The sequence below is a fragment of the Populus trichocarpa genome, chromosome 8, assembly GCF_000002775.5.
Source record: "Populus trichocarpa isolate Nisqually-1 chromosome 8, P.trichocarpa_v4.1, whole genome shotgun sequence".
Classification (NCBI taxonomy): domain Eukaryota; kingdom Viridiplantae; phylum Streptophyta; class Magnoliopsida; order Malpighiales; family Salicaceae; genus Populus; species Populus trichocarpa.
This window is the reverse complement of record NC_037292.2, coordinates 1,893,395-1,914,100: the sequence shown is the minus strand read 5'-3', so window position 1 is coordinate 1,914,100 and position 20,706 is coordinate 1,893,395. Positions and strand designations below refer to the sequence as shown.

General features: G+C 37.3%; 4 protein-coding genes across 10 annotated transcripts; 1 reads left to right on the top strand and 3 right to left on the bottom strand.

The window, feature by feature from the left end:
• The first annotated feature begins 246 nt into the window (after positions 1–246).
• Positions 247–6,170, top strand: LOC7494936 (protein FLOWERING LOCUS D). 3 transcript variants are annotated; one of them, XM_024605972.2, is made up of 8 exons: positions 247–2,823; positions 3,100–3,861; positions 3,967–4,012; positions 4,129–4,253; positions 4,669–4,756; positions 5,089–5,432; positions 5,524–5,712; positions 5,827–6,170. In XM_024605972.2, exons 1-5 carry the CDS (start codon positions 1,140–1,142, stop codon positions 4,716–4,718), a joined length of 2,667 nt encoding a protein of 888 aa, XP_024461740.2. In that variant the 5' UTR covers positions 247–1,139; the 3' UTR covers positions 4,719–4,756; positions 5,089–5,432; positions 5,524–5,712; positions 5,827–6,170. The 3 variants fall into 3 exon arrangements, with proteins under 3 accessions (XP_024461740.2, XP_024461739.2, XP_024461741.2); XM_024605971.2 differs by having other exon boundaries at positions 5,061–5,432; XM_024605973.2 differs by lacking the exon at positions 4,669–4,756 and having other exon boundaries at positions 5,061–5,432.
• A 2,613-nt stretch (positions 6,171–8,783) lies between these two features.
• On the bottom strand, positions 8,784–10,599 carry LOC7494935 (uncharacterized). Of its 5 annotated transcripts, none has more exons than XM_024605974.2 (2): positions 10,374–10,599; positions 8,784–9,855 (listed from the first exon to the last, which is right to left on the bottom strand). In XM_024605974.2, the coding sequence occupies exons 1-2, from the start codon at positions 10,469–10,471 to the stop codon at positions 9,021–9,023; spliced, it is 933 nt and encodes a 310-aa protein (XP_024461742.1). In that variant the 5' UTR covers positions 10,472–10,599; the 3' UTR covers positions 8,784–9,020. The 5 variants fall into 5 exon arrangements, with proteins under 5 accessions (XP_024461742.1, XP_002311073.2, XP_024461745.1 ...); XM_002311037.4 differs by having other exon boundaries at positions 8,784–9,858; positions 10,374–10,592; XM_024605977.2 differs by having other exon boundaries at positions 8,784–9,883; positions 10,374–10,539.
• A 959-nt stretch (positions 10,600–11,558) lies between these two features.
• On the bottom strand, positions 11,559–14,666 carry LOC7494934 (uncharacterized). The gene is made up of 8 exons (XM_002311036.4): positions 14,349–14,666; positions 14,194–14,270; positions 14,004–14,045; positions 13,588–13,629; positions 12,783–12,866; positions 12,366–12,453; positions 11,918–12,015; positions 11,559–11,828 (listed from the first exon to the last, which is right to left on the bottom strand). Exons 1-8 carry the CDS (start codon positions 14,527–14,529, stop codon positions 11,781–11,783), a joined length of 660 nt encoding a protein of 219 aa, XP_002311072.1. The 5' UTR covers positions 14,530–14,666; the 3' UTR covers positions 11,559–11,780.
• Positions 14,667–15,696: 1,030 nt separating this feature from the next.
• Positions 15,697–19,611, bottom strand: LOC7494933 (serine carboxypeptidase-like). The gene is made up of 9 exons (XM_002311035.4): positions 19,233–19,611; positions 18,624–18,792; positions 17,764–17,883; positions 17,354–17,497; positions 17,120–17,270; positions 16,853–16,941; positions 16,348–16,606; positions 16,130–16,263; positions 15,697–16,016 (listed from the first exon to the last, which is right to left on the bottom strand). Exons 1-9 carry the CDS (start codon positions 19,577–19,579, stop codon positions 15,888–15,890), a joined length of 1,542 nt encoding a protein of 513 aa, XP_002311071.3. The 5' UTR covers positions 19,580–19,611; the 3' UTR covers positions 15,697–15,887.
• Positions 19,612–20,706: the final 1,095 nt, after the last annotated feature.

Below are 20,706 nucleotides of genomic sequence, written 5' to 3'. Positions count from 1 at the left end.
AAATAAAATATTTTTTATTTTTTAAAATTTATTTTTAATATTAATACATCAAAACTATATAATAATATCAAAAACATAATTTAAAACTAAAAAAAATTAATTTTTTTTAAAAAAGAACTGCAAAGTGAAACGGTACCTAAATTAAATGGCTTCAACCAATTCAAGTCCTCTCGAGTGTATTTGTTACCAAAAAAAAAAGAAAAAAAAATATGAAGTACAGAAAATAAATAATAAATAAAGCGGTTCCAGGCTCAATACTTAAGGAGTTAAGGTTGTTCGGAAGGGTTTTTACCAGATACGATAAAAAAAATTTAATGTACAATCTATTTAATGAAAAAAAAAAAAAAAACCACCACAAGTTTAAGCTGGATGTAGATGGCAGTTCGTGTAGCAATCCAGGCAGGTTGGGTTTTGGTGGTCTCCTTAGAAATGAGGCAGGTTCTTGGTTAATGAGTTTCTCCGGCTTTGCTGGGGTCGGCACAAATCTCTTTGCCAGAACTGTAAGCTATCAAACATGGTCTTCAACTATCTTGGGACCAGGGCTTTACTAAGATTCTGTGTTACTCTTGACTTCATGATGCTATTCGACTCATTCGAGAAGACAGTATAGGGTTCCATAAATTTTAGCTGACATTAAGGAGCTGATGCAGAGACCATGGGTGATTGATCTTCATCACACGCTCAGGGAGGGGAATTCCTGTGCAGACTTTTTAGCCAAACCTGGGGCTAAAAGGGTAGCGCGTTTTCATATTTGGGAAAGCCCCCCGCCTGGTAGGGGCCATTTGATTCAGGCTGATACGATGGGTAGTACTCATCATAGGCAGTTGTTCTGTTTTTATTTCCACTGTATAAAACAAAAAGCCACCATAAAAGCAAATTTTATATGCTTTTTTTTTATTTATTTTTTCTCATAGAAAAAGAGTAAATTATATCTCCCCTCACCTCTATCCCAAGCACATCCGTATCTAGCCTCAGATCACTATCAACGAAACGTCGTTCACAAAGCAATCCAGTTCGTTTCAAGAAATTAACTATTACACATCGTCATCCACCACGCTATCAGCTGCTTAACCACCGCCACCGCCACACTAACCTCCTTCACTCTCTCCACAACAACCAACCACTAAAATCGTACAATCATGAACCCACCAATTCCAACGCCCGAAGAATTCTCCTCCCTCCCTCTCGAATTCATCCCCTTCCTTCCTCTCCCTTCCCAAACCACCCCTAGTCCAACCCAAAACCAACCCGCACCAGCGCCAGCGCCAGCGCTTCCTGATCCCAACGCCTTCCTCTCCTTCCCTATTCCCAAGAAACGCCGCCGCGGCAGACCCCAAAAGGCCCAAACCTCCTTTCACTTCCCCCAATTTTTCTCACAAAACCAACACCAAAAACAACCAATCCCCGATATCTCTGAAGAAATCATAGTAATCAACAAAGATCCAACAAACGAAGCCGTGATCGGTCTCTCTGCTGGATTCCCTGCTGATTCCTTAACTGAAGAGGAAATAGATGCCCGTGTGGTCACCAATATCGGCGGAATCGAACAGGTTAATTACATTTTAATTAGGAATCATATAATTGCGAAATGGCGTGAGAATGTTAATGTTTGGGTGACTAAAGAAATGTTTCTTAATTCCGTGCCGAAACATTGTCATGGGTTATTAGAATCTGCTTATAATTATTTAGTTTCGCGTGGGTATATTAATTTTGGAGTTTCGCAGTCGATAAAAGAGCAATTTCCCCAGGAGGATACGAAATCAAATGTGATTGTTGTTGGGGCAGGATTGGCAGGGTTGAGTGCGGCGAGGCAGTTAATGAGGTTGGGATTTAAGGTTACGGTTTTGGAAGGGAGGAAGCGTGCTGGTGGGAGAGTTTACACGAAGAGAATGGAAGGAGGAGCCGGGAATAGGGTGAGTGCGTCGGTGGATTTAGGAGGGAGTGTGTTGACGGGGACATTGGGGAACCCGTTGGGGATTTTGGCGAGGCAGTTGGGGTATTCAATGCATAAGGTGAGGGATAAGTGTCCGCTTTATAGTGTGGATGGGAAACCAGTTGATTTGGATATGGATATGAAGGTTGAGACGGCATTTAATAGGTTGTTGGATAAAGCGAGTAGGCTCAGGCAGTTGATGGGGGATGTCTCGGTGGATGTATCGCTGGGGGCTGCATTGGAGACATTTAGGCAGGTTTATGAGGATGCAGTGAATAAGGAGGAGATCAATTTGTTTAATTGGCATTGTGCTAATTTGGAATATGCGAATGCAGGTTTGTTGTCAAAGTTATCATTGGCATTTTGGGACCAGGATGATCCGTATGACATGGGAGGGGATCATTGTTTTTTGCCTGGAGGGAATGGGCGGTTGGTTCAGGCTTTAGCTGAGAATGTACCGATTTTGTATGAGAAGACTGTGCATACTGTTAGGTATGGGAGTGATGGGGTGCGGGTTATTGCAGGGAGTCAAGTCTTTGAGGGGGATATGGTGCTGTGTACAGTTCCACTTGGGGTGTTGAAGAGTGGGTCGATCAAGTTTATTCCTGAGTTGCCCCAGAGGAAGCTTGATGGGATAAAAAGGTTAGGATATGGACTGCTGAATAAGGTCGCAATGCTTTTTCCTTCCGTGTTTTGGGAAACTGATCTTGACACATTTGGTCATTTGACTGACAATACAAGCTCTCGAGGCGAATTCTTCTTGTTTTATAGCTATGCAACTGTTGCTGGTGGTCCGGTCTTGATTGCTTTAGTAGCAGGGGAAGCTGCACATACATTTGAGAGTATGCCGCCTACAGATGCGGTGACCCAGGTTATTCAGATCCTCAAGGGTAATATGTTCAACTTTTTGTTTGAAAATATTGTTTATGTAGCTTTCTCTTTTCTTTCTTATAAATCTCTGCAATTTCTAGAATACCACATTTGTGTGTTAGTTGCAAACATTTGGAGTAGTTACATCATTATGCATGGTCATTTAAATTGGCTTTCCTTCCATGTCCGGTAGCATTGCCCACTGTAATTGTCTGTTTCAAGATGAAAAGCAAATCTGAATATTGAGTAGATGATTAAATAATATTTATATGCGACTCAAGTTTGAATGCATGCAGGTATTTATGAACCGCAAGGAATCACTGTCCCTGAGCCTATCCAAACTATCTGCACAAGATGGGGTAGTGATCCATTTACTCTTGGTTCTTACTCTAATGTTGCAGTTGGAGCATCAGGAGATGACTATGATATATTAGCAGAAAGTGTGGGAGATGGGAGACTTTTCTTTGCTGGGGAGGCCACAATGAGGCGGTATCCAGCGACCATGCATGGAGCTTTTCTCAGTGGGTTAAGAGAAGCTGCAAACATAGCTCACTATGCTGGCGCTCGAGCCTTAAGGGTGAAGGTTAATCAGAGCCCATCAAATAATGCCCACGCTTGTGCTTCCCTTCTTGCAGATTTATTTAGGGAGCCAGATATAGAGTTTGGGAGTTTTTCTGTTATTTTTGGCAGAAATAATCCTGACTTGAAGTCAACAGCAATTTTAAGGGTTACATTTAATGAACCACGGAAAAAGAGTCAGGAAAGTTCTAGGCCAGATCAACACCATTCCAATAAGCTCCTTTTTCAGCAACTTCAGTCACATTTCAATCAGCAACAGCCGCTTCATGTGTACACTTTATTATCAAAGCAACAGGTGCTTGAGCTGAGAGAGGTGAGAGGGGGTGATGAAATGAGGATGAATTATCTCTGCGAGAAGCTAGGAGTGAAATTGATTGGGAGAAAGGGTTTGGGGCCCACTGCTGATTCACTTATTGCTTCTATTAAAGCCGAGAGAGGTGGTCGCAAAGCTTCTGCTACTTCTTTAGGTCTAAAATCAGGTGAAAATGATGAAACATTATTTGTTTACTTCCTCTTTTCTCCAAATTATTAGGTTAGTCTGTTATGTGGAACTTGAAATAACGTTTTACTTCTTTTTTGGAAAGGGATGTCAAAACTACAAAAGGGAACTTTGAAGCGAAAATTGGTCAGGTTTGTGTTGATTGAAGATGATTTATCATTATTGTTTCTTTTGATCTTCTAAAATTTTTCTTATACCATTTGACTGAGAATTTTCCCTGTTGACTCTTATTACTAAAATCTTGCAGGAGGGCTAAAATAGTGCGCAGCAGCAATAAGCCTGCTCCTCTGCCCAATTCTAACATGGTTAATGCTAAGGCATCTGAAGAAATTCGGACAACAAATCAGGCACCTCCTGAAACGAATAGTGCAGGTAAATATCAAATCCTTTTAGTTTTATAATAAATCTGTTAGTTTTGGTATATTTGGATTCAAGGTGGAAGTGAATCATTCCTGTTCTGTTTACTCTTTACATGCGTATTGAGCCTCTTCTTCTCTTGTTATGTCAAGTTAATATAAATGCCCTTTTATCACTTCATACTAACATCAATATAATCCATCCATTTCCTATATAATACGATGACTTTAGTTCTTGCACTTCCATTGAGAGAAGTGACATATATTCTCTAGAACCACAGAAGGAGCTATGGAATAATACACTTTTTTACACTCCATAGAAAGGGTTGTAAACTGATGCTTTTTTTTGCTGTCCATATTCATTCATTAGTATTGTTTTCTCTAACTATTCTCATCATGGAAATCTAAAATAAATGCTTCAATTTTGTTAGGACAAAGTCAAGTATACATGTTGAAGAATGATCAGACAGCACCTCCCTGATGAGTGTCTAGGATGGTGAACTATCTTCTACCACCAAGGTTATTTTGAGAATTCCTTGTGCAAGTTAACTTTATGGTTTCTGATATTGTTTTTCATCACGTCACTTGGTGCATGGCAAATGAGCACTCATTTTTCTTGATGATTACTAGGTTGAATGCATTTTAGTGATACATGTTTCTGAATTTTATTTCAATTGATGCTACTTGTTCTCACTCTTTTATGATAAAATTGAAATGTGTATCAAACATGTATCAATACCTTGTCTGTGGATTTGATATTTCTATCCCTGTTTGGTGGGGAACTCGCTCTCCATTTTGAATGCTTTTCTCTGATGTGTTGCAGAATTTGTTCCTTCTTTCTTCTGAAGTAGTCAACTAGGGACGCTGGAGAATTCTGTACGTGCTATTCCCAACTGTTGAAGATGCATGTTCCATGTGCAAAAGCACTAGGAGTAATGGATGGTGTCTGCAATGAGAAGTGAAAATGGCAGTATCTAATCAAACAAGATGTCATCAATGACTCCTCATTCTTCATCACTGCAGTCATTTCTCAAAGACTGCATAATGAATTGGAGCTTTATGACGAAGGCCAACAGTTTGGTCATGCCTTGGAGAGAGGCAGTGCCCCTGAACTACCCACTTACCATGAAGCTTGTCCCCAAGCCAACTGTGGTGTGGAGAATGTGTCCTTATGGAGGAGGTTTTATGAATCCAGGTAAATTGGTTATGTTTTTATTTATAGTTTCCAAGTTCAATTCATCATTATTTTAAACAGCACAACTGTATTGTGACATGATGGAGAGAAGATTTTATGATGCAAGCGCTAGTCACGGTGAAATCTGACTTCAACTTCCTCTATCACAAAAGCACAAGATATGATCATTGATGCCAGACCTTAATCAACGTCATAAAAATTTTTATGATGAAGACTGCCAGTAAAGGCCTGTGTACTAAACTTGGTTGTCAGTGCAGACTCGTGGCCAGATTCAGATCAGGTACTATACTCTGTATCGTCAATGTCAAATGTTCTCTGACGTTGAAGATAAGATGGCCGTGTAATGGTTTGTAAAAATAAAGGGAAAAAAACTGATTCAACTTTGCCTTTTCAGTTACAGGATGGACAGCTTGTTGGCAAACAGAATACAGGCGAAAAAAACCGAGCTTCGGTTGCAATTGTGCTTTTAAATGCATGCAAAGTTTGTGATCCTCTGCTTAAAGGTTTTACTCCATCCAGTTTCATCTTGGGTTCCGCCTGTACTTTGTATAGTAGGTCGAAGTGTATTTGGGGTGGTTTGACTCGTTCATCCCGTCCCAACTCGAGCTGACTGGTTATAGCTGTGGTCGTGGCCAGAAAATTGATCAAATTAGCCTGTATGTTATTATTTTGCAAAGGCAATGTAAGGATATTGGAATTGGGGGCAAACGGATCAATATATTAAATTTCAAGGGATTACATGCTTGGTTCTTTAGAGCGAAAGTCCACCGGACAGACTTTGTGATAGACCTAAAGAACAATTTGATCTTGAACTTGTCTGAAATTCAATGGTAGCTCTTAAAAATGAATTCATGTATTTCATTGGGCAACACAATTGGCAGAGAATCCATCTTCTCCCAGTCCTTGATTTTCCAAACAAAGCACTCTCCAAAGCATAGCTTTAAAGCTGACGTGGGGCAAATTCTTTGTCATGGGTTTGGAAAAAATAAAAACATCTTTTTGAAAAAAGAATTAAAAAAAAATCAATGGGTTGATGTCAAGCTTAGATTAATCATGACAGGTCTACACAGGTTCCAGGCCAACCCATTGAACTTGGGTTTAAAACAATACACCAAAGCCCCTATTACCATCGTAGCAAGCGATGCACCAGGACACAATTTTTCCCTCTAAACACACCATGAATCTTGCAGGCATGGATTCATTCGAATTATCCGATGAATTCGAATCCCTCGAGATAGCGTAGACATCAGTTACAACTCGTGTCTTGGCTCTGATATCAGAAACAGTTGACCTTGCAATATTCAGCACATTCTCTCGTGTGATTTAGGGTGCTGAAGGGTGAAGTCTTAGATTGCTCTTAGGTAAGAGAGTTTTGGGACGTCGGATTCTTTGACTAGCCTGTTAAACTGTATTGGTCTCATCTCTAAGCTTCTTGAATATCCCTGGGTTGTTGATTAGCTCTGCCATGACCCATTGCAAGGCTACCGATGTTGTGTCCTTGTCCGTGCCTGCACAAAATGTCCTGAGATACAGAGTTTTTTCCCCCTTGGGTACATAAAATAACTATAGCAAGACAAGAAAACTATCTCCTGCTATAAAATAGCACCAGCTAAATCAGCTTGAAGAGCATCCACCAAGATCGGCAAGGGGAGAAGCCTAAGTTTGATCCAAAGCAAGCTTGCTATAAAGGAAATCAGCACACCGATTACCCTCATGTAGCGTATGCAAGACCCTGAATTGAGGAATGCCGAGAGAAGCAGCCTCGCATCACTAATCAGGTGAGAGCGAGGGCGGTAACCAGCTGGAGACGAAGAAATAAACTGCGTGGTTTCCAGACTATCTGACTCCACCTCCAAATGAGCACATCCTATGGAAAGCGCCTACTCTAAATCACTTTGCAGAGCTCCAAGTTCAGCAGCCATGATAGTTGTGCAACCACTATAACCCGAGAAACTCATAATCCATTTGCCAGCATGGTCACGAATTAACCATTCAACACCAGCATCGCCCGAAGCCCCAAAAACACTGCCATCCACATTAAGCTTCCACCAATCACGAGGAGGAAGAACCCAAGAAACAAAACGGCAAGCAGATGAAGCTGTACCCTCTGCATCCCATGAAAAAGCTTGAGAATAACCTTATAAAGCTGCTTGACCTAATACACTTGATTCTCTAATGGAGTGATTGAACCTTTAATCACTTCGTTGTTTCTGGTCTTCAACATAACCCAACTATGATAATAACATGTATCAAGATCATATATTTATATATAAATAGTGGAATAAGTTTTTGATGTTAAAAATAAAATTATTTGCTTTATAAAAATTTATTTGATTGGTCCCATGTATTTATTTATTTCATTTCCTTTCTTTTCCTTCTCTTTTTTTTTTTAAAAACGAGTTAATGCATTCAGCAAGAAATTCGATCGTAGTAAGATTAGAGTATCAAGAATTTCATTGGTGTCATAAGTCCATATAGTTAAGAAAATCTCTTCTTGCAGTTTCTGAATAATCCAAGCTAGAAGTCTTCGTGAATATTCACAACTGTGTACAAAATTGTGTGTGGTTAGGATTCAATCCACGTATACTTCAGGACGGATCCCACCATAGAAAGGGTGCTTATCCAATCGCAGAGCTCTCTGCTAATGAAGTTCAAGACTCCTAGAAGATGATCAAATCTCTTCGTGCAAAAACATTACCAAATGATGATCGATCTCACTGTACAAGTTTATCACCAGAGAAGACTCAACTATCGTCAGAATATCATCAACTGGTCTTGCTGACATGATCAACCTCCACTGTTACTTTGTTCATATTTGCATATTTTGCGATGGTTTATCTTATCTACTTATGCCAGCTGGAGTCGGCTGATTATTATTCGATCTTGCTTTCATCAGATAAATAGGGAGAATTAAGTATTGATTCAAGCGTATTACACAACCGGGAAGAACCTGTCAAGATCCCCAACCCCCCCCCCTCCTCACCCCGGGTGACAAGCAGCTCCAGTTTTGCACGAAATGTTTGCGAACTTAGGACTCAAGGTATCTTGCCTAACACTACTGAAGAGACAAATCTGGACAACAAAGGTGAACATCAACATCTCAAGGGTGTTTGCAGATGTGCCAGGCTTGAGCAATAACCAAGATCGTATTCGTAATAAATGGGAGCTGGAGTTTTCCTGCGGGATAAGTTCCAAAAAATACAGAACAATTTTGGAAATGTTTAGCTTGTACCAGGAGTGTTGCTGGAAGCAAGCATATACGCATAAATCCTGCTTCACAAATATGATTTTGCTTTTGGGCGTACTAGGCAAAAAAAGCATTGCCAAAGAGTTTACCTTGTGCAGCAATCATACAGAAGATCTCTCTTGTTACATTAATTACATAAGAAAACAGAAAAAAGTTAATAAAAGAAACCTGAGACGCTAAAGCTATGTGAAACCAACCAAAACGAGACAAGTATTTTGATGAACCGTGTAATATAACTTCTAAGCTCACTAGGCACAAACAACAGATATACAAGCAAAAGGTTTTTTGAGAAGCAATGGCATTGGACATGTTCGATGAAGAAGAAGGAAAAGCCACCTGCATCATTTGCTCCATTGCACTTTATCTTGGTTGTCAGCAGTCCTTCCCAACCACTCCTCTAGCTTGGCTTCCTTATCAGCCTGGAAGTCATTGTGGTTTTCTGTTACCAACAATATATTATGAGGTGGTGAATTTACACCAACCTGATCCTTTTCTTTATCTAATTCTTGCTCGTCAGCAGTTAGACTGGACAAGGGCAGTTCATCAAGTTCTGCAGCAGGCAAAGATGAACTAGAGATACCGACCAATTGTGATGGATTGGGATAAGACAACGGTTTTTCTGCCTGGTTTGTGGTTGATTCTTTTGAATCCCGTGGTGGCCACTTGAAATTGCTTGCCCTTTCTTTGGCAGATTTAAATACAGTTGAAACGTAATTGCTCGTTCTTTTGCCATCCTTCTTGGCATCATCTCCATTACGACCCCAAGTGCCTGGTCCCCATGAGCTGGTTCTTCCCATCTGGAAACCTGAAACTGGGCTATTGATTAATCCTCTTCTTGGTTGTTTAGCTGACAATATTGCTAAAGATGTCCTGATGTCTCTAATCATCTCATCAGCAACAGGGAAACCACATTCTTTCATTGACTTCACCACGGTGATAGAATCCTCCAAGTCTTCAGTGCGCAAATTTGTTTCACGTGACTTCTCCACAACATTATTCTTGAGCCTAATGACATTCGGAACTGCATTCTGAGTATGCTGCTGAATATAGAAAAGCCCTACCGAGGGTTCGTTCGCCACATACTTGATCATCTCGGCCAAGCTTTCAGTTATCTCCGCAAAGCCATCAACCATGGAGAATCCATGCATCTTGTCAAAGCCCAGTGGCAGTTCATTACTGCTTTTGTCACAAATTACAAATGCAACTGCTACTCAATGTGGAGAAACAAAGAATTCAAATGAAAAGGGTATACTAGTACAACAATATCAAATAGTTCTCTAACACATTCTTTGACCATTGAAGATTATTTCTTCAGTTGATTTCCACTTTCTCTGCTTCAAGTTAAGAACTTCCTCGTCACATTTAATGCTTATTTCACCAGTGTTCATGTTTTCTCTGCATTGAATTGCATATTACAGCTCATTCTTAATTGAGAAATTAAACATCCCATGATTTTCCCACTAAACAGCTTCCAGTCAAACATTTTCTCAACAACGCACGACACAACACGAAAATCGAAATTAAACCAAATATCAGACATTTAAATCCAATCCCACGTGAGAAAATCACAAGAAACAAACCCCAGTTCTCATAACATCGAATTATATCAAATACATACGGTTCAGTAAATGCAATCTTTGAGTAGATAAAAAGAATTATACGAAAAAAAGATGGGGAGAGCGAAAATCACTTACAGGAAGACCCAGGAGTGGAAAATAATTACAATCTTCAGGTTCTTGTTTCGTGAAGTTAAATCTTTCCAACTTTTCTTGTAGATTCGGCGATGGACCATAACAGATTGAAACTTTGCTTGATGCTAGACAATATTTTAGCTTTGGGGGTTTGATAATATAAGGCGTCGGTAGGAGTGGAACCAAAAATTGTCAATCTTTTTTCTGTTTCTTACACAGTTGATGACATAAGCCATGAAAAGACAAAAAAAAATTGTTTCTGAGTTTGTTGATGGGTAAGATTTTTTTGTTTTTAACAAAAAAATAAAAATGGGGGCATTTTTTTACACGGTAAATTAAACTATTTTATTTATGAAAATAAATTAATTAAAGTATATAATGTTCTGTTTTTCCTCTTCCTTTTCTTTTCACTGTTTACGTGTTTCTAGGTAAATTATTAAACTCATTACTCTCTACTTATTAGAACGAAAATAAGGCCATTTCTCTTATATTTTAGGTTTTAGGTTTTAGGTTAATTAGTGTCTTCTCTTTTAAAAAAAAAATATGTTGATTGTCAAATTAATTTAATATATATTTAATATTGTGATGTATGTTATTTTTAAAAGTATTTTTTAATTAAAAATATATTGAAATAATTTTTATTTTTTTATTTTTAATATTTGTGCTATGCTTTTGTTTGGTATTATCACATCTTTCATCCAAATTTAATCAATAGTATTCACGCTGTAAAGGCTTTGGAAATTGTTTTTGGCATGTGATTTGAGATTTATTTGGAATTCTCGCTCTTTTGTTAGAGATTTTGACCAACTTTAGGTTGGAGACAGATCGTTCTTTACATCTTTGGTCGTAGCTTTTCTAAAGAAGCTGCCTCGGCTGGAGCCAGAATTTCAAACAGGTGATCTTGCTAAAGCACAAAGATGCAGCAGATACAAGGATTCACTACAGTGAAATCTGTGTTTGTAACACGTTGGGTAGAAAGATCAGTACATATACTTCTGTTGCATACACTGTCAGACTTCGCACTGGTGTCCATTTTCTTATTGTTTCATAGACTCTCAGATTTTTCACTCGTGTCTAATCTCTTTTGTTGCTTCCTATTCAGAGCTTAAAAAACGAGTGCTCTGTACAATTGCTACTAACAATGCCTATCTACATGCTTCTGGAAGTAGGAAATATTAACCTGAGTGGTAAGATTGAAAGCTGGACTTTGCTATTGACTCTGTTTCTCCCTTTCTTTCTGGTTAACAACAATGGAGGTTCAATATATGCTATTATTCTGACAAAAGAAAAAAAAAGAACTTCCTCGACTGATGAGGAGAAAACGTGACTTCTTTTCCCCAGAAATCACAATCAATGAGAACTTTATTGTCTGAAAACCCCATGAACGACAGTAGAAATAATCTCGAGCCTTCAGGTAGAATCTGATTTTGCCTCTGTTGAGCCAGGTTGATTTGCAGCCTGCGCGGGAAATTAAATTGTATCATTGGTGAGAACTTAGATGGAGATGCTTGCTCAGGAGTTTATCAAAACTAGCAAGATCAGCTCACCAGCATTTCATGATCCCCCATAATTTCTTCTATTAATTCCTCGAGTGGTTTGTCAGCACTGTTTGGAACAAGAGCTGCAAACACAGCTGGTTCTAGTCCTGTATATAGCCAAAAGAGCAGGTTTATGCCTGTTGCATAATGCATACTGCTGCTACGTGCAAGAATAACGATACGCCCATGTACCGCCCTCATCCATGAAGGGGAAGATGGAGATCTCTTCTGGCTAATTGGGTTGAATGATTTGCTATATTATTTTCCATTAAAAAAAAAGGATGGAATACTAAATCCTGTCCAATCAATTCAATACCATGCACTTAACAATTTTTTTAATGGAAACGATTACTAAAACCTTGTGACATGACTATGATTTGAAGTTAGAATTAAATTACTGTCAAACTAATAATTGCATTAAACTAATTTTACTTTGGCAAGAAAAACAGTGGAATACCTTTTTCTGGAAAAGCATCAATGAACATCATCATCTCCTCCCCACTAAGGCCAGACAAGAAGCAGATCCGTGGCAGTGACTTTGCAATCTGCAGAACAGGATACAATAAATTCAGGCAACTTCTAAAACAGTCCACAAAGTTTGACAGTATTAACAAATGACATACTTCCTGCATAGGGCAGAGAAATATAGCCAATTAATTGATTTTCTCTATTCATCAACTCATCTTGCTATCTTTCTTTTTGCAAACTCATGATATTGATTAATAAGAACATGTTCTTCCACATTCCAATTGCTGGTCTCCACCAAAACTATTCACGAGACCCAAGTATTTAACCATCCCCAGATAGCTAAATGCATCATAAACAGGCAGGAATAAGAACAGGCTGCTGGAGGCAGCACGTTCAGAAAACCAACCTTCACAGTTTCCAAATTTGTTTGACTTGTATTCATTGCTTCCCATAGCGACCGAGGAATCATGTCTTCGGTACAAAAAATAACCTACAATGGAGAACATCAAAACACAAACCAGTTAAATAACACTCGGAAGTGTATCCATATTCTTGGTTACATGTAGAGCATCCATCATAACATCCTTTTTACGTTGTCTCGAGCCTCAAGTCTTAAAAACAAAAACAACTACCAAGGATAGTGATTAACTTTCTTCTAGCCCCCCTTCGCAAACAAAGTTCATGGACTCTGCTTGATTAGATTACTTATTTCTGTGCTATTATTCTATTCCATCCATTGATGTGATACTAAAACCCAGTAAGAAAATAAAACCTCATGATGAGTTAAGTTAACTTGTGGTTAAGATTTCTGTAAAATAAAAATCTTCTTAAATAAAACTCAAACTTAAGAATAAATATTTTTGTTCTTGCATTTAAGGTTTTTTTAAATCATTTATTGTCTTGACCCATTTAATATATTTTTCATAAATATATTGATTTTATATTCAGAGGGTCTTTAAATCCCCTGATTGAGACTGTTTTTACAGGTATTCAAGCTTCTACTATAAGCTTGGAGTTCCTTAGATTAAGAAAAAGAAATCCAAGCAATTGAATATATTGATTAATCATTATCCCAAACACTAAATAACCTTTTAGTTATATATCTTGGATTTGCCTCAGACACTGATTTCATGATGTTCCAGCTATTTCTTATTATATCCACAATCGAATTAGATGAGGATGAACCGATAAATACAGAAATTCTATATTACCTTTAAGAATTCACCATCCAACTCTTTCAGAAGCTCTCTTATCTGTTCCAAGAAGATTCAAAGTTGTACAAAGTTAGACATGTTTCCGGGACATACTGCCTTAAACAATTATTTTGGTGCCTTCAAGAGAGAAATTAATTTCTAAGGACTTGTTTTCCCAGAAATTTGGCAAAGAATTATATTGAACAGACCTAAAGTAGTATAGATGTTGGAACTTGCAGCAACTATTGTGCTGGCCTAGCCAGTATCCTCTGAACCAATGCATAAGCTAACTCTCATATTAATGGTTCTCACTAATCAGGAATGACGACAATAGGTTATAAAAAAATGCCACAAATCAATATTAGTACTGGCAATCTCAATCTCTATAGCAGATTCATGATTAGAAAGGTCAGTAGACAGAAAACAAGAGTTACCTTCACTGCTTCCCCTACTTCAAACCCCAACAACAACAAGGCCTGCAAAATAAGAAGGGTTCTTTAGCCTCACTTGAATAGAGGCCGGATATGTTCGTTGGCTTACACGTCAAAACATAAAAATCAATTGCATAGTGACAGGAAATGTTCAAATTTGAAGGCAATAGGAAAAGAACTAACCAGAACTTACAGGTGGACCATATGCAGAATCCTCCGCGTTTAAGGGAACAAACTTTGAATCTTCATCCATTAACTCACTAGGAATTCCTGCAAGAGATAAGTGCAGATCTTAACTGAAGCAGTCCTAATTAGTGAACTTGAAAGGGTGCTAACTGCTAAGCATACCCTCAGCAGATGCTCGTGAGGGGTGCTTGAGCTTCATGTGATGGCCTGCATCTTTTGTTGATAAATGAGAAACTGTTGATATCTTTGAGATTACAAAAGGGTTTGATGAAACTGAAGGAAACAGAAGGGCACGAGAATTTAAAAAACGGTTGGTAATTGAGAATGCAAGAGCAGCAGCCATGAAAGCGAGCACTTCTTTTCCTTATCTTCTGGGAGTTAAACTGTAATCCTTTGTTCTATGTTCTTGATAAAAGTAGTATACGGTTTGGATCTTGTCCCGTGTTACTGTTACCAGGATCTTCCGTGTATCCAATAATAACTTGCCACATCAAGTTACGATAAGAGGTACGTGAAGTTGGTTTTTTTTTTTTTGGGATACTGGTAGAGATATTTGGACACATCAGGACCAAGTTATAATTTATTTGAATTTTAATCCGTACCAGTGCTTTCACTAGATTTCTCATCAGTTATCCTTGAACGGTAACACTGTCACCACTATAGAAACTAAAATGTTACTACGAAATCGCATTGTTCAAACAAGATAAATCCGTCCCCTAAATTAGCGGGAAAAATATATCCAATGACAAAAACAGAAGTAATATAAAAGAGTTAAATTGTTGATATATCTTTATAACTATAGTTTTCTTTATACGCACTCCAATTTTAAAATTTTATTTTAACAATCCATTTGTATTTTAATATATTTAATATTAATATTTTTAGTTTTTTTATAAAAACCTTTGGAAAAAAAAAATCTTTCAAAAATTTATTTTATGTTTTTAACTCTTTTAATAGAAATGTAAGAATGACTTTTATTCAGCAGAAAAATCATTTTGACTCTTCATTTAGCTATCCTTTTGAAGCTACAGAATAATTTAAAAAAAAAAGGTAAAAAAATTGTTTTTTTTCTTTGGAGATGCCTTAATGTTCAGTACTGAGATCAGTTTTTGTCCTAATATTCATCAACTTACCTGAAAATTAGGTTTTCATGCAAAAGGATGGCAATAATCATGCAATTCTATTTTTACTAACATTTCTTAGTTTTTTACCCAGTCTGAAATGAGTCGGACTGCGATTAACTACACGGGTCCTTCTGGTAAAAGGGGTTAATCTGCAAAACTTGAAATTCTTTGTTCTCCCAGTATTGGGCTAAAGCAAAACTCTGAAAATACCAGTTCTAAGGCCCAAAAGTGTGTGCCTCTGTAAAGAAATTATAGCTGGTTTGTTGTGGACCAATGCTGGAAACTCACGCTGACATCCCAGATAGCATGTTGTTAGATGGCTAAAATTCCTCGAATAAATACGTGCAATGTAAGATTCCAGCACAAATCACAAACGATATAGCTGCTACACAAACAAGCATGCATCCATAAAACACTCCGATTCTAGCAGTCCATAATCTTCAAAGAATCAAAAGCCAAGATACCACGTTGTCTAGGATTCTGTTTGATCCGTGAGAAAATAATATTTACAAGGGTACAGGAAAAACCAAGGAAACCATATATTGCGGTCACTCTTATTAATGCTTGATAAAGGCAATCAAATCTCAGCAACCAATTGTTGGGGCTCCTCTGTGGCTTCTGACAATGTGCCCCGAGTCCACCTCTTCAGCATCTCTAATGAAGCCTCGGGCTGGTCCATGGGAACCATGTGCCCGGCATCATGGACCTGTTGGCAGAGGCATCGCGCAACAAGATTAGCACTCATCATAAAATGAAAGCTATGGTTTTTGGTAAAGAAAATGGAAGCTATTGTTTTTTGAGAGAAAGAGGGAGAGAGACCTTAAGGAATGCGAGAGGCCCATAACTTTTCAGTACTCCAGCTTCAGAACCACTAACTTCGAAAGGAACTTCAGGAGATGCCACAAACGCCTTCTGACCAGGCCATTCCATGGCATGAACCCATCTTGAATTACCTGCTCATGTGAGATTTACCCTCAGCCTTGGATAAATGATAAGTAAGTGAAACTTGCTGTACCTTAATCGTTGGTACTACTTACCAAGCCAGTTGCAGATGAGATCATATTCTCCAGCATACACAAGCAACTTGATTCCATCCTCAAGGAGAGCAGGAATGCCCACTTCAAGATTTCTCATCCAGTCCATCAGCATCGCCTGGTAGACTGTAGGGCTACAGGAAACAAAGTCTATATCCCCAACACCAAGTGCCTCCTTAACAGATTTCTGGCCCAGAAATTTCTCCATATTTGAGAAGTCATAGCAGAGGCTCCCCTCGCAATTCTTTCTTATGTCATAATACTGCAGAGATAATATATCAATGCTTGTCAATTTTTGGTTGGTTGTTACACACATCATGCATCCAGTATGCAGATTACTTTCACGTCTACAAAAGTGCATCTGATACAAATTCTTCAAGGACATATTTTATTCAATGTAAAGAAGAATTCCTTCAAGGAGAGATATGATCAATGGGAGCACATTGGAAATTGAAAAAAAAATATTTTGTACATGAACACTCCAACAGGAGGGTTTATGAGGTCTTACATTTATATTACCAGCAACTGATATAATGCTGTTGAATATGGTGCTGCAAACTAAATAGGAGGCCATGCAAGAGACTGTACCATCAGTGCCTGAGACAGAAAGCACATGTTCAAGCAAGGAACCAGGAGCTAAAAGTCAAACCCTCATGCATGGAGAAAAATTTGAAAAACAAATTTGATTGATACAAAAATGGGATCTAAAAACAATGAAACAATCTAGGAAAATGACCTCCTAGAGGAATTAGAGTAAATTGAGATAAAACATTACCACAAAGCTTTATTGCCATTTCACACACTGGAACTATCTTGCTGATGCGATCATGCTCAGCTTGTTTAATTATTCCCATATCCAACGCATAATCTGTGTATGCTTTATACTGGATTGCAGGGTCAGTGAGCCCATTACCAATGGCGAATCCCTGCTCCAAAATTTTTATTGCAATTAATAAATATAGAAAACAGATCCATCAAAGGTCAGTATTAGACAAAATCATTAATATACCTTGAGGTTTATATGAATTCCTTCTTTAGCTTTGTTTCCTCTGTGGACTCGGGCTGCAAAAGCAGGAATATAGTGGCCAGCATATGATTCTCCAGTTATGTAGAAGTCATTCTTTGCCAATTCAGGATGCTCCTTGAAGAAGGCCTGGTGCAATACAAAGAATGCACTTTAGTCCCTTTCAATATGTTGCTTTAACAAATCTTAATCATTTCTAAACAACAATTCACCAATCCTTTCAAGTTTCACATAATGTGTTTTCAGTGTCCCAAACTAAGACTAGCATTCAGTACAGTAAAACTTTAGCAATTACAGTTCTTTCCTGAGAAATTAATATATAAGAAGTTCATGGGGATGCCAGAATATTATGCTCTATTTCATTTCTTATCACAGGGAAATACAGGATAACTAACCTGTAAGAAGTCATATAGATCATTACTAACTCCCTCTTCATTGTGACGGATGTCACGCCTATCAGTACTATAACTGTATCCAGTCCCAGTAGGTTGGTCAACATATAGAAGGTTTGACACCTGCAAAATCATCATAGCAACATGTTAATTCTCTTGTCAGTTGTCACCAAGCAGGGAAGTTGCAGTTTTTCCCTGCCAAATTAATGAAAAGGAATAGAGAAACAAAAGCCAAACTCAATAGCACTAGTAATGATCCTTCATTTTTTTCCAGAACACATCTTATTTAATTTGTGCTTCGTATTTCTGCTAACACAATATCACAAACAAACCACCAATGCACTAAGAACCAAGTTAAAGTGAACTCCAGTGCATAAAGTGCAACCGTGTGCCAAAATGAAGAAAATAACTCTAAAGCGCAAGTGTAAGTATTTTGTTGGGAGATATTCACAAAATGCAATCAAGGATCTTAAATCAAATAAACAACTAACTACTGGCCAAGCAGCTAGCTTAAGAGTTGGAACAAAGAAATCACATAAAGCCTGCAGGTTCAATGCCGACAGCAGCATGCCCGTGATAAGTACAGAACATATCAACATCTGGCTATCAACTCCTACTCTAGGTTGATTAAGGGCCAGGATTTGTAAATAATACACAATACGAAACACACTTTTAATAACATTGGGTAAAAAATTGGATATTTGCTCCATTTGGCATAACATTATATGATATTTCACAATTTACATTTGCTACACTATGGAAAACATTTATTTGTTTATTTTTTATGAAGGAAGAACAAAGAAATTACAGTCCAGTATTAATTAAGTATTGCATAAACTGAAGAAGATTTAATGGCACCTTACCTTGTCCCATCCGTACTTATTTCGCACAAGCGACAAGTTATTTGCAATAGTATATGGACCATTTTCATAAAACATAGCCAATTCACTACTACACCCTGGTCCTCCAGTCAACCAAATGACCACAGGATCCTTCTTGCTGGTCCTTGATTCAAAGAAAAAGTAAAACATCCTACAAAACCACAAGCGCACCAATTAGTAACCACTAATTAGAAACCAACAAACAAACTTCAAAAAAAAATCATCTTTTAACAACCCATTCAAACTTCAATTCCAAACATCCAATCTTTTTTAGAAAAAAAAAATGATACTTGACATAAAATGAAACCCTAATCAAACATTCATTACAGCATCAATAATTGGAAACCAACAAACTAACTGAAAATTCCACTCTTTTAACTTCCAACAAAATCAAACATTCAATGGCACACACACGAAAAATTCTCAAAAAAAATCACCAATCCACTTAATCTCCAACCTCAAAAATCCAATCTTTACCCAAAAATCAAAACTTTGACCAAACCAAAACAAGCAAACACAAAAGCCAACAAAACCCATCTCCCCAAACTCAACTCAAGGCCAAAAAAATCAAGGGTTTTTAAAATCAAATACCTAGCATCATGAGAATTCTCAATCTTGTAATAACCAGCATGATTTCCCAGATCATCAACAGTAAAGCTTTCTTCCTCATCACCAACTACATTAGGAAACCTAAATTTCCTCTCTACAATCCTCTTATTATACCCTGCTTGGTCAATAAAACTAACACCATCATCACCACCATCGATCACGTTGACTTCTGAATTTGGAAACAAATTCAGCTCCCTTATCAGCTTCTCTGCTTGCACAGACGGGAAATTTGACTTCCCGAGACTGAGATAAGCATTGTCTGATAAACTCGCGTGAGATATCGCGATAAGTGAGAGGAGAAGGAGAGAAATGAAATTAAGGTTCTCCATTTTCGAGGTTCTTGAAGAATGAGTGGGAGACAAAGGTGAGAACCTTATATAGAAGAAGAGTACTGTAGATCGTTTTGAAGAGGGACACGTGGCATAACTACCAGTCTTATTTTAGGGGTTAACATCTTAAGGAATGTTGGTTGAGAATGCTTAGGTTGAAGTTATTTTTAGTCCTTACAGCTCTTTAATTTTCAATTAAAATCTTATGTGGAAAAGTGCTTTAAGTTTCCCTTTCGTTGCAATACTTGGTCCAATAATTAAATAAATTTAGTTGTATTTGTAATTGATACACACATGAGATATAAAAAAAATGTTCAGTGATTATATAAATTCATATCGCATCTTTTTTTTAAGGAATAATCTTGTTTATTTTTATTTAATTAATTGTGTGTTTGGTAATACAATACATGGTAGTTTTAAAAAATATTTTTCAATAAAAAATATATTAAAATAATTTTTTCATATATTTTTTTTAATATTAGCACATTAGAATATCAAAAAAACACCTACAAACATTAATTTAATATTTTTTAAATAAAAAATATATTAAAATAAATTAAATTACAATACAAAACACTAGTTTCATTCGGTTTAGTTTTATGTTCTCAATAAATACATATTTAGACTAATAATAATGATGAATAAAATAATATTATTTTATATACTATAAATCAAGTTACATGTTCGTAGATAAATTATCTTAGAAATTATCTTAGAACAAATAGAGAAAACAATCTTTCATTGTGTTGTTAGAAATTCAATGATATTTTTGCATAACCCAACAAATTGGAGAATCTAGAGTTTGTACAAATTTTTAACTACAGGTATATAAGTGTAATATCTTAAGAAATACAAGGACTAAGATGAATTCTCATCTTGTGTTTTTTATACATGGGAAGCAAAGGAAACGTGAGGGAGACAACGTGTCGTTGTTTTTGTTGGTGATGATATGATGTGGTGTCGTTTTTGCTTCACATCGCGGGCGGGAAGATGAAGGGATTTTTGATTACGCGAGAAGGGGTCCACTGTTACAAATGTGCACGCAAGTTGATTGTGTGTTTATACAAGAAGCTATTGTGTGTGTTATCTTATCTGTAAGAAAATTATTTTGGAAATTTAATAATTAA